General features: G+C 40.1%; 1 protein-coding gene across 1 annotated transcript; it reads right to left on the bottom strand.

The window, feature by feature from the left end:
* Window positions 1-29: 29 nt before the first annotated feature.
* Window positions 30-2,178, bottom strand: ttc36 (tetratricopeptide repeat domain 36). The gene is made up of 4 exons (XM_086215239.1): window positions 2,142-2,178; window positions 1,930-2,043; window positions 1,494-1,682; window positions 30-353 (listed from the first exon to the last, which is right to left on the bottom strand). Exons 2-4 carry the CDS (start codon window positions 2,033-2,035, stop codon window positions 85-87), a joined length of 564 nt encoding a protein of 187 aa, XP_086071365.1. The 5' UTR covers window positions 2,036-2,043; window positions 2,142-2,178; the 3' UTR covers window positions 30-84.
* Window positions 2,179-13,769: the final 11,591 nt, after the last annotated feature.

Below are 13,769 nucleotides of genomic sequence, written 5' to 3'. Positions count from 1 at the left end.
GATATAATAAATTGAAAAATGACACCAAATGCAAAAAAAATAGTTTATTTGTATTCGATAAACTACTTGAAATGCATAGAGTGACTACTGCATCTCCGACACATCAGGATTGCGCAGTTTGTTGATCACCTCTGACAGCATTTTGTTGCACAAGGCTGCATAAGGATTAAGAACCACAGCTTGTTGTCGGGCAAATTCACTTCCAAGTGCAGCAGCTTTCTCAAAGTCGTCCCTGGCTTTATCACTCTGGCATGTTAATCTGTGTATAAGGCCTCTTTGCACCAGAGCCTGGCAGGCAGTTCGCCCAGTGCCGCCACTCAGAGAGATGGCTTGGTCCAGGTCCTCCAGGGCTCCTGGGAGGAGAGAGGAGCTCGGTGAGGTTTGGAAGGTTGGTTTTCAATTTGTAAAGTTTTACAGACTGCTGATTCTGGGCTTTGAGTCACTCTGCTGAATCTGTCTCACACAGTGGAGCTGAATTTGTTTTCAGGTGAAGTCTGCAGATGACAATTACTCAAACGTTCTTCACTTGTCCAAAAAAAAAAAAATCGCAGTGGAACATTTCAAAGTGTTTTTAAATTATAACGTTTCTGGGTGGTTATGGCCCTATTTTGCTATTCCATTACGGAGCGATGATTCATTCTATAACCAATTCATTTCTCATTTGGAATAAGTGATTGTAAACAGATGTGTGGGAGTTTTGTTGGAAATACACAAACATCTCTCAGGTTAGCATTGGCACCTATAGATACATCCATTAATTTTAGACACAGACAATAGAGGTAAATAGGGTTTAAAGTGTATGTGACTGAAGTGATCTCCTGGGAGTTCAAAAGAATGGCACCACAGCAGTAGAAGAGGTTGTGTAACAGAAGAAAAAAGAATGCCCAAGGTTAGTAGACTATGGCTAAGATGTTGACTGAAAATAACAATGCTGCACTATATAATCTATAAGAGGTAAAAGGTTTGTAATCCATAATGTTTAATACATTTCATTTCATTTCGTTTTAGTTTTGTTGCATGTATTATTGTGAAATGGACAATAAGCCAAAGATGACTTGAAGATACAACCCTTATTCAAATACCAACATATAATAAATACAATACATATAATGGAATGTTTCAACATTTCAAAACTAACTAATACAGAATTCATAGAAATGAATAGTTTATCTACTAGTTTTTTTTAAAAAACAAGTTTCAATGTATTGCACTGAACAGAAGGTTCTTCAAATTTGAGGCAATTCAGATCTGACTGCAGCAAATATAAATAAAATTTAATGATGCAAACACAACTATAATTCTTCAAATTCGATGTATACAACCCTGCCAGACTGACAGCAGGTACATGAAGTGAACAGACGGCTAACTGTTGCCAAAGTGCATTGAGAATAAAGTTCTGTCTAATGCGTTGTCATGCTGCCTCACATCAGTGTGAGATGTCAGCGCACTGCGGCGTGTGTAGAGGGGGTTATTACTGAGTTTGTGGCAGGTACCTGCGGTGTTCCCCTGCAGCCGCAGTGCCTGGGCCCGGTTGTTAAATGCGGAGGCTCGCCGGGGCAGAAGCTGGATTGCCTGGCTGAACCGTTGAAGTGCAGTTTGCAAATCCCCAGCCTCTGCAGCCGAGACGCCCTGCATCTCAAACTCTTTCACTTGCTTCAGTAACTCTGTGTCAAAGCCACTGTCTGGCAGGAGGAGATAAACAGGTTGAAAAAAAGCACTCAAACTCAATTGACAGGTACCATGGCAAGGAAGCAGAAATGTCACGAGGACTCAGCTTGGATTAAAATGTCATGTTTTTTGTTGTTGTTGGGTTTTTTTTCTTCCTTTTTTTTTGGTCCAGGAAGGAAATGCGTTCAAATCAGTTCAATATGCTGCGAAAAGATAAACATAAAAAGCTGTGAGAAGATACAGGAAGAGACACATGCTCACCATCATCAATTAATTCCTCCTCTTGGCTCAGGCCGGGGACTTCTCCAAAGGGGGTGGTGGGGTTGAATATAGCCTGGAGAACGGCTCTGTCATGTGCTGAGGCCATTTTTACTTCTGTGAAGACAGCAGAGAAATACGGTTAAAAAAAAAAGAAAGAAAAGAAAAGAAAATCATGACACCTAAATTACAGCTGGGTGGAGAAATCTTCTCACCCTGACTTGTAACATTTTCAACCAGCCAATCATGTGAGGGGGTGGAAGCCGAGGTGGACTTTAAACTGAGCACATCTGTGTTTGGTTAACTCAAAAATGTTAGCCTGCTGGAGGACTGCAGTGCAGAGCCACCCTTCTAGTGGCTCAAGAGGAGAGTGAATCTGGTATTTGACTTTAACTGATGTTTTCTGAGCCTTGCAAAGCGTCCAAAGAGTTGTAACAATGGTAAAATTAGGGATTTGTGGTTATTCAATAAAAACAAAACTTAAAAAAAAAAAAATCTTTTAGACAAAGTTGAGAAATCACCAGGCTAGTTCAGCAGTTTTCTTTCCTCTCAATTCTTTTTCACTGCAGATGAGGAATTAATTGGCACTCTGTTGGACTTGCGTTTTCAATATTTTCTCAATAAACAACTTAATTATCAATGATTAATCCGTGTTTCTTGTGAAAAGCAATTCAACAACGGGACATCTAATGTGAATTAAAACGTGCCTGATAATTTGTAATATTTGTCCATGAAGAACCTTGACCAGAGGCCTGACCGTATACCACAGGGCCAAGACAGTAGATGGTACAGTCCAGCCCCTGGACCACAGAACTTTCTCCAATAACAAGAAACCTTTGGAGAAACAACAGATCAATTAAAAAAAAGAGTATCTATCATATCATGCTTTTAACAACAGCACCTGGAATCTGAGGACATGAACCTTTTGGCTGGGCCTTCATCAGTATGTCATAGTATCATCATTTCATTCAGTTGTAATATTTATGTCCTCAGTCCCCTGTGCTGTTTTTTTTAAAGCATGAAAAGACATTCTTGGATCTTTTCTCTTTTTTTTTTGCTTGTTGACTGCAGGAACCAGGGTGGAAATTTAATTCCAGGAAGACTGTTTTCACCCCCCCCCCCCCAAAAAAAAAAAAGTTCCAGTGCTCTCTGAAGATCAGAAAAAATGGGGGTTCCACCGAACATTTGTGATGGGTTCAATATCTTACTTCACCTGCCACGTTCAAGAAAGACCACAAACTGACCTTTTATCACTGCTGCAGTGTACTACGGCTACTTCATGGAGCAGAGTAACAAGGAGGCCAACAACTGATGGTCCGCTGTAAAAATACAGGCCTTGATGTAGTCACCTTCCCGTCCCTTACAGGAATACAAAATGGCAACCGGTGATGAGAAAGTGCCAAGCTTTATCTTATATCTGTGGACTGAGTTTCTCAGTTCTTTAAAAGGAACCTCATAGCTACAAAGTTTACATTATTGTTTGCTTAAAAATGCCAGGAGACAACAGCTGGTATTGGGTTGATCATTGCTGGATATTACATATCCCCAAGATTAGAAGAAAAACAACAGCAACATATGAAATACTTAGACTATAACGGCATGCAATCCCATGTAACACTCAATGGGATATCTCTGTATGCATTCAATAATAGTTAACTTTTTTTTTGTTTTACAGTATTTTTTACAGTTGACCTACATTTGCTTGAGCTAATGGTTGACTTCCTCAACCACAGGGACAAAAAGAGAAGAAAAAAAAAGAAGTCATACAAGTAGTATAAGAAACTAGAGGAACATGATCAGCAGCAGCCTGGTGACAGAGATGGTGGCAGCATGGAGAGAAACCACAGAGAATGGAGTAACTGACCTCTGTCAGAGGTCAGCCGTTGGAATTCAGCATCTTCTAAAAACCTGGACAATGCTGGATCATCAGTGAGCAAATCAAGGAAGTGAGGACTCATGTCTGCTGACAGGTCTGTGGGACTCTTGGTCTTACAGGAAAACTTTACTGCTGCACCAGCACAATCAAACACCATTAAGAGGATTTCTCATGTACTCACAATCAGCAGTTTTGATATGCTGATTTCCTTCTTTTTTGTTGTTGCAGTTGTTTTTCACGTAGCTGGCGTCAAAATACAATACTTTTATAATTAGATCCTGTTACAGGAGAGATCTAGAGGAAACATCACAGTGCTCAGATCCTGTCAAATCCCTCAGCTGTCACTGCCAGTGTGGACGACGTGGAGTCACTTTGATGGCTCGTTACAGAAGAAGCTCGTCAAAGATAAGACATCTTTTCAATCAGGTGCATGCAGTTATAGAAATTGGTGGCTGAATGTTTGTGGAAGGATTCTCTATTCAGGCTTGTTGTGCAATGCAGAAGTTCATTTCTGAAACATTCCATAAAATAGTGTCGAAATATATATTTTTTGGTGTAATTACAAATGTGAACGATAAGCTAAGACAGATTTTGATGATTTCGATTCCAGCCGTATTCAGTGACCAAAGCCATAAACTCGTCCAGCAAAAAGAAACACACATTGCTTACTGCTGGTTAATGGCTTTCACATTGGCTCCACATATTATAAGAGTGGGAATCTGATTGGAAAAGAACTCACAAGGCAGCTTTGGAAGCAGGTCAGGTTGAAGATAGGAGTCTGTCAAGGTTGAACTGGGAATCAAATTCAGCACGATATTTGTCCGGACTGGCCCCTGGCTGGTCAGGTTTACTCACTTGCAGCCGAAAGCCAAATAAATATATTCCAGTGAACATATATTTCATGTCACAACTATCAGAAAAAAATACATCTTCACAAAATGCAGGAAGTCTGCCTGACTGCATGATTTATTTTTATGGCAACATGTGAATAATAATATACATGCACAGCTTCGTTCATTTTACGATTTATACACTGCACACCAGTTCAGTGCAGCAGCTCGGTACACCTCTGTCTGCCTCGACATAACCAAGTCATTTTGTTGTCCAAACCAAAACAAACAGCAACAGAAATTATTATCACATGTTTAAGAAAAAAAAAGTCAAGAAGTAAAAAAAAAATCTAGGAATTTGGTTAACAATCCAAGAGAATACCTCATTTACAAGTGTGAGTCATGCTTTTTAGGTGCGTTGGTTTCCCTGTGTTTTTCATTTCTTCTTGCTGTTAATTTCATTTTATTTCATGACCGGCTTTAAGCATGTGAAAAATCATCTCTCCAGGCTTTTGTAAACTGAAACCACGTAGGTGTGTCTTTGCATACAGGGAGCTGGGAAATAAGAACCGATTAGAAGTGGTCACTGGAGATGTATTCCTGGTGTAGGCTCGCATACTCATGACTGTCCACCTGTGATTGCATAACTCATGTTAATCATGGTCCTTTGAGAGCTGCTGCTCATGATGCACTGGCACGATATTATCACACTAGCAATATGACAAACCACCTAAAATATGGGCAACACCATCCAACCTTTTGCCTTTATCGAAAATGTGATCATCACCCCACATGATTAAAATGTTTGGGCAAATAATTTGTTCATTTGGATACCACTTCAGCAGCCTTCAGCCTTTATTTTTGTGTGCACTCCAATGTAAAATGAGCACACACCTGTGTCCAGAAATAATACTCATCCAGTTGTCTGGCATTTGTCAGTTGCAGAAGGCTTATTTGCTTGGAAAGACAGTCATCATGGACAGATTGTCAGTAGGGGCAGGAATGTGTCCTGGAAGTAAGTGAGCACTGTTGAGCATCGCTTCATTTGTCTCAAATTCAGTGGGACTTTTAAATGTGTTTGTGGTTAATTGCCTGAAGGTCATAACACTTGCTAAATGTATTGTTATGTTAGGTTCTATGGAATAAAATAAATGTATGAGTTGTTCATGGCTAAACACGATTCTAAAAAGTCATCAATCCAAAAGCAGAATTGCAAAGCTAACTGAGGTGATGTCATGTGTTAGTGTTCTAGTTCAAATCAACATGTGAGAGGATGATTGTTATCAATAAAAAACGTGACTTCAAATAAACTTTGTCCGCCACAGACATGATTGGTATGAATGAAATACGGAGAGAAAGTTGTGTCACAAAACTCCAGCATTACTTTTTCTCCTCAACCAATCCAAACCGGAGCGCCCCATTGACACTGAGTGAGCTGACAGCTTCCCTGGTGCTCCCTGCATGCTCAGTGTGTTCATGCTACACTGTAGCTCACCCGCCATCAGCCCATCATTAAAAAAAAATTTTAAAAAGTAATTCATTTGAGCTGGCAGATCATTTTTTGTGCAATAATCTAAAAATTCCATTGGTTTTGATTGAGCAAACTCATTGCTATGCTAACTTCTAGGCTGTTGGTCTTTAGGTCAAAGCAGGCAGGGAGTGGGTGGGGCTTCAGGTATGGCAACTTTTAGTTTGAAGACTAGTGGTTGGTGTTGATGTTGGAGCTACAGTCATGATCTCATGAATGACATCTTTAAGCAAGCTAGTATTACTTCAGTTGACATGGGACTGTAGCAATACCTGTGATGAAAACAGTTACCTCCCTTACATGTACTTGCTAAATGTGTTGAGTACTGTATCTGCACACAACAGGATGTATGAAATGTAGACTCATCTTGCAAGAAAATGAAAAGACTTACACCTGCTTGAATAATACTCCCGGGTTTAAGTATCTCATTTAAACATCTACTGCTGCAATTCTGCATTCTGCTGCCATACTAAGACTTAATTCAGCTGCATGGAGAAAATTTGATCTGGACAAATTACTGTGCGGTTTTAAAGAGGCAATTAAAAATCACAGAGAATATATTTTGCCTGCATGATAAAAATCCTAGGGGATTAAAAAAAAGAAGAAATGTGACTGTTTGGTAGAGAGAAAAGTTTTATTTTTTACCACTTGAGAGAGCTCTTGCTCCTTTTTTATTTCTTCCGGCCCAAATCCTCCTCAGCATTCACCAAGTCAGCACAAACGTTCTGATCTAGCAAGATTCCCATTTTCCACAGAGCAATAAGAGTTAAAGAGAGAGGGCTAGGCTATCATGTTCATGGTCACTTAGTAAGCAGCAGATTCACTGCAGAAGCACTACGTGTCCCCCATGGCCTCCCCTATGGTGTAAAAGTGGAGAAGCAATTGTGTGAGGATTATCAGTCTCCTATTACTGGAAATGTCACTGCATCAGCACCACTCAACCTGATCACGTCGATAGAGGTACACATCGGCAGTGTTTACAGACTCCAAAAGTAAGAGCTGAAAGGATGGATTTGCTTCTGCCGCAGGCCAGGAGGGAAATTGACAGATAATCAAAAAACTCTGACTCAGGGTAGCAGTCCTGTTGTTGAATCTAATACTAACATATAACAATGGATACGTCCTTTGTATTTCCTGTAAGCAATTACAAGTGCAACAGATAGATTAAATCTGACTGCAACAGCAGGGTATAGATAATGAAGCAGCTTTTAAAGAGGCTCAAGTGAAAGAGACAGCATCATCATTATCAACTGTTTCAGAGATAGAAAACACATTTAAGGGCTGAAATCTCCTAATGGACTTTAATTAAGATTATTTATCTCCACATTACAAATGAACGGCAATATCTTGATATTAAAACGATTAAAAGATAAAAGAAAATGTTGTGCCATTTTTCTTCTTCCACTCTGCTCTCCAGTTGCTTTATAATGGCAAGAGGGGAAAAAAAATATGGACTTGGATATCATAATAACCCTGAGAGGTTTTAGCTTTGCTCCACTACTGTCTGTGAATCTGACATCAAAGCTGGGGCTTCTAATCCCTCTGCCCTATGGAGGTAAACAGGGGCCTGTGTGTCGGTACCTGGCCTGTTATGATGATGAAGGACTAATGTGTGCTGTGCAGGGGCTCTCTGAGCTGGATTAAAACAAAGTAATCCGCTCCAGTGAGAGACAGGGAATAACCGCCGAGGTGCCAGAGGTTAAACACATAAACAATGTGCTCCTTTTATGAAAAATCTTTAGCAACACCCTTTGTGCCACAGCACAATAACTACATACTGCTTCTTGTCTCTCCTGCCCGAGGCATTTGGGGAAAGAGCTATCAGCTCTGCTAACTGTTTACTCTGATGGAGATGCGCCCTGTGCAGCTAATAATGGTTGGTTCCTCATCTCTGGTCCACACCGTTAGTCATATTTTCTTCTGTAACATCACAAATCACAGAATACAAATGTGGTGTAAGGGACGTTTACATGTTTGGTGAATTATAAAAATGTTTCATAGTACTTCCTGTGAAAGAATGTGGAAACGCTTTAGTCAGCTTATAACATAGCCAGGCTGAATGCTACAGGCGCCACTGATGTATCCCACAATAGAATGCATGTGAATCCATCCTAGTTAATCACATTGCTGTTTACTCCTCGCCCTGCGTGTAGCTGCAGCTTTAAGGCTACTAACATTTGCTGAGTTGGCTGAGGAATTACATATTCAATTAAGTCTAATATTGTACTTAATTGTAGTTTATTCTTGGTAAAAACTAACAACATGACCAAGCAAGTTTGAAAAGGAGTCTAACTGCAGTGTTGCAGACTGCATACATCTCCCGCTTCACTACACAGCCCAACTTTAGGGCATGTTTACAGCCTGCCACAAAGATTGTTTAGGCCTCTGAAGTTAATGTCCCCTTTCATGACAACTCACCCATTGAAGGGGTTAACTTAAATAAAGACTAAAAACTTTAGTGCCAGGTGGGAGTGCTGGCATAGCCAGGAGTTGTCTAGCTCCTCAGCTGATTCTTATCCCTGCAATTTTAAAAAAATTGTTATGGTTGCATCTTTTTCTAGAGGAATAATATGGCTTTCTGTGCTCTTAATGGTGCACATTATCCAAGATGTTGCTGCTTTTTTTCAGTGAGTGAAAGAATGGTGAATCATTCAGAAGGTGTTTTTGATGCCTGTCACCAACACTAACATGTTAGTTCTAGGGTTTAAAAAGCTTCCACATAACAACACAGATGTGACCTTTTACTTCATTTAAATCATTAATGGGGGGTGGGTGTTTGTTTTCTTCGCTCATATCGCAGTATTAAGGAAAGATAAAGAAGAAGTGAAATTGACTGGATGATGAGCAGTTTTGTTTTTGTTCTGTTGCTGTAGCTATTGTTGTTAGCCATCAGCTTCAAGCTAAATATATGTTTGGCTCTTACTGCCAGGGGCAGCGTGGCTCGGAGGTAGCGTGGTTATCTACCAACCGAAAAGGTCGCTGGTTCGATCCTCACTTCCCCGGTGACCATGTTGACGTGTCCTTGAGCAAGATACTGAGCCCCTTATGATGGACTGGTGACCCATCCAGGGTGAACCCCGCTTCTCGCCGAATCTCAGCTGGGATAGGCTCCAGCCCCCCGCCCACGACCCTTTAAGGATAGGTGGTATAGAAAAAGGATGGATGGCTCTCTTTCAGCATTCTGGAGTCACAAAAAGTAATACAGGAGGGACAAAAAACACATTTGTCAGAGCAGTCACCTATTCGTGAGTAATTGAAAGGCAAAATACACTTTTTGGTTAAAGTAACATTTTAAGAACCATGAAACCACAGGGGGTTGTTCCTTATAAGGAAATAAATGTGCTTCTGACAATTTGACAGCAATAATTCCAAGTGGGTATAGCCTGCACACTTTCACACACTTTGTTTCTCCCATACATTTTTCCAGCCCACCAACCATGATTAAAACCATGATTCTATTAGCTTAGGAGAAACAAAACGTGTAAAGCCAAATAGCATTTTTATGATTTGGGAATATCTAGACATGTAACTGTGGTGTTTTTGTGAAATAATGTGGTGAAGCGTAGCTGGAACTGTCATAATGAACCATGGATGATTTATGGTTTATTTGAGCAAAGTAAAAAAAAAAGAAGAATTTTAGTGGAGAGGTCTGCTTTGTTTGGGCTTTTGTGTCACCTCTCCCAGGCTGATAGAAAGCAACACACTGGAACTTTAGTACAAAAGTAAAAACCTAGTGAGGTGAGTCAGGCTTATAGATTTCCCTGAGCCAATGTACAGTACATTTCAGGCCTGATGGGAATGCATTGCAGATGTTTTGTGAAATGTGTTTGTTGGTTTGGAAGGACTGTGTGTGGGGGTTTGATAAGACTGCAGTTGGTCTGCTGCTTACACCTACATAGGGTTCCCATCGCAGTTAAAGACACAATCTATAATCCAGATCTCACATTAATGATTTGTTGCATCAGCATTATTTGTAAACATAATGGTTCTCATTTGAGTGGTTGTGCATCATCATCATCCTCCTCTTCATCATCCTCTTCATCATCCTCTTCATCAATCATCTCAGTTATCTGGTAGGAGAAGTAGAGAGTAAGTCAGTCATATTAATTTCCATCCATTCATTTCCAGTGCTACTCATCATCTGTCAGGGTTGCAGAGGCTGGAGTCCATCCCAGAATGGAGTGGATGAGAAGTGCATCTGTGGCCAGATATACATATACAGACACATATTGTAGCAGCTACAGATTTTTTTTCTGCCTTCTTTGTATTCAGGAGAGAGAAATAATTAAATTCACCAAAGAGGTAATGCCTTCAGTTGCGTTTGCCTGTCTGACAGCAGCAGGGGATTTTGATCAAACTTGGTGGTTCTCTAAGTACTTTCTAGATTCATAGAGGAAAAGATATAATCATTACATGCACTACTTTCTCCGTTCATCCAGTTCCAGGTAAATGATACTAAATGTGCAACTGTTAGTCATGTCTGACTCACGCAAAAGAGCTACTCCATGATCTGACCATTATAGCTTCGATCTGCCAACACTGCTACCCTAAAATCCTGGATTTGCTGAAATATTTGACTGCTTCCTTTAAGATCCGAGACAGATGGAAACGTTGGCGAGTAAACTTCCTGCGCAGGCCTCTCATTCACTCATCATTCTTCCTTTTCAGTGCCGTAATCCATAATTTTAGAACAAGCATGCAAAATTGTCTACTGGAACTCCTGCTCTGCTGAAGCAAGACATTTGTATCCTCACCTTAATTTCAAATAATATTGGTCCCTTTAGAGGCAGAGTCTAAATAGATTTTATTTTCTTTCTTTCTAATTAGTTTTAAGATTTTTAGACTTTTTTTATAGGCTGCAAAAGGGGATCACTCTTGAAACACATCACCCACAGATTTGGGGCCTCTGGTGTCGTCATCGGTTAATTGCTTCCATAAAAGTTTATCGTATCAACACTGGGGGTCTAACTGAGCGAATATTTCTGTCAGCAGAATCCCGTCTTTCCACTTCTGTGCTGTTATTTAGTCCCTCTTGCTATGTGAAACAACAGCCTCAGACTTTACTAGCTGAGTTTACCTCAGGAAAAAATTCAAATTGACCTGATGACCATGAGGACCAGCTATTTTGCAAGGCCACCACTACTGCCTCCTCCTGTATGTTTAGCTCCGCCCACCTCAATCACGATTAGCTTACAGAAATACAAGCAAGCCAGAGCCAGTCTGAAGTGCACCTCTTCCTATCGCCCACAAGGAAAATGTCAGATCCATGAAACTCACTCCACTTGGCAGCTGCAGAACTGTAACTAAACTCTAAAATTATAAATTGCTAGGATAATTAGAAACAGACCATCTCCATCAGGGTATTTTTCTCTACTATAGCAGAATGATAACGTGTTTGAGCACGGCTTCTGGTCTGGCACAGCTCAAAGGAGGGGTAAGATACATCTGGGCCATTTCTTCTTAAAACTGCTGGTCATAGTTTACCATCTGATAAGAAATTTCGTGCACAGAGTTGAACTGAAAAACGCTTGGATATTTATTCACCATTTACATGTGAATATGAAGACTGACAATAAAGAAGCAAAATCCTCATCTGTTGAAGATTTCCAGAATACATTTTAGCCAATGTCGGCTTGTGCATTCAAATGCAGATATCTCTTTGTAGAAGCCGAGCAAGTACGAACTGCTCTCTATTTATAAGGTGAAATTTTTTTTTTTTTGCCTCTGAATACATGATTCGCTATATTATTCAGGAATCACTCCTTTCTCACCACATTGACAGCGCTCACACACACAGCGATTCAATCAATGTTATTTCTCTGCTCATCTGACAGCTCTGTCTGGGTTTATAGGCATGAGTAAGAGTCTCCCACTGAGCTTCAAGGACTAGCTGACATTTTGGATAGCATTCAGGTTTTTCGTTGGTGGAACAAGTATCATTTGCTAGTGAGGGCGTGAAGGCACACTGAAATAAACAGTGTCAGTTTAAACCGCCACAGCACAATTGAAATTCTGTCTGTGTGTGAGTTTTTACCTGGATTCAGCTGCAGTCATAATTGCATCTCCTCCATGACAGCTCACAGCCAAAGAAAATCCAAATAACACTCAAACTATTTAACACATAGTATTATTTACAATACCAACCAATACTAAGAAAGTAAATAAATATAAATAGATGTCCCACTTTTGTTTTTTCTTCCCTTGGAAAGCCTCCATCTACCTACCACCCACATTTCTCATGCATTTTTGTCAACTGCTCTCATGCCAGGATGCACTTGAGAAGGCCTATCTGGTCTTTGAGACAGCATTTATGTCTTTAAAGTCCTCGATTAGAAAGTTAAATGAGCACATGAATATCCCGGGAGATTGTTTACCTGCATTGGATAGAATGTTTTTATGGTGGAACAGACATTACTATGCAGGCACAAAGTAGAATGGATAGCCTTGGTCCAAAGCTTATTTAACAGTTGATGTCATGCGGCTACATCATTTGTGCAGGCGGGATAACTCATTTGGAAAATGAAAAGTCCCTTGGAGTGATGTGTGAGATGTAATCGGCCGTAATATTGTAGGGTTTGTAGATTACTTCTTGTCAGACAGTTCATCGGGGTGCAAAAATGGTTGGTTAATGTGTCAGACTGAATTGTTTGAAGAGCTAAGTATGGTACTGTGAAAATCTAAAATTAGTTATGCATAAATAAACATCTCATTTCTATGAGGAAGCATACATGAAATACAAAATGTAAGAATCAGCAGCAACCAAACACTTATATTCTTTGCTATTCAGCCCTCAGCCATAATAAAAAGCTCAATTTGTGGATGCAGTTGTTCCCACTGACCAAAGGATGGAGCCCAAAGACAGAACTTTCCAGGCCTGCTGCTGCTGGTGGTGGTCACTTCAAGGGATTGTGTGTGTGAGTTTAATTCACATAAGACTGAATAAAACATGATGCTTCTCTTATGCCTTCGGCAATACAACAACATCATTCCGTAGGTGTCTGGCTAATGCTGCATTTGATATGATTTGTTGTTGTTTTGTTTTTTGTTTTTTTTGGTCTTTTTTTGGCATTCAGCAATTTCAAAGGCTGATCAGGCAGACAAGGTCTTTGGTTTTGTTGCAGCAGCTGAGAGCTCCATTATTAAAAGTCAACAAGGAATTAATAAACAACAAGGGCAAGTATTTAGCGGCGTCTGTCTCTGGTGACTCATCCGTGCTCATCAAGATGCAGCAGTGTTTTTATTTGGATCAGGCCTTTCTGGAGATTTCACAGCTCCCATGGAAATAAAGATATTTGTTTTCAACTACTGTGTCAGCCGAAGGTAGATGCTTCTCACCTCAGTCAGAATCTAATTAATCAACAACACAGTCCAGCGCCATTAAATGTGCAGAAAGGGCTAATAATTGACAGAAGCCAGTACAAAGACTTGGAGGGGCCATAGATAGCGCACATCTTGTTTTTTTTTCATGGATATTAAAAAAACATCTATACTGTATGCATATATTGAAGCCATGAGGTTTATCTTGCTCATAAATTTAAATTAACTAAATCTATATAAAAAAAAAAAACATTCCACAGCGCGGGGCAACAAATTAACTGAATCGAGCAAA

Source organism: Aulostomus chinensis, chromosome 10 (genome assembly GCF_037954235.1).
Source record: "Aulostomus chinensis isolate RoL2024-O1b breed Wild chromosome 10, RoL_Achi_v1.0, whole genome shotgun sequence".
NCBI lineage: Eukaryota > Metazoa > Chordata > Actinopteri > Syngnathiformes > Aulostomidae > Aulostomus > Aulostomus chinensis.
Note: the sequence above shows the minus strand (reverse complement) of the source record. Positions and strands in the feature narration are given on the sequence as shown.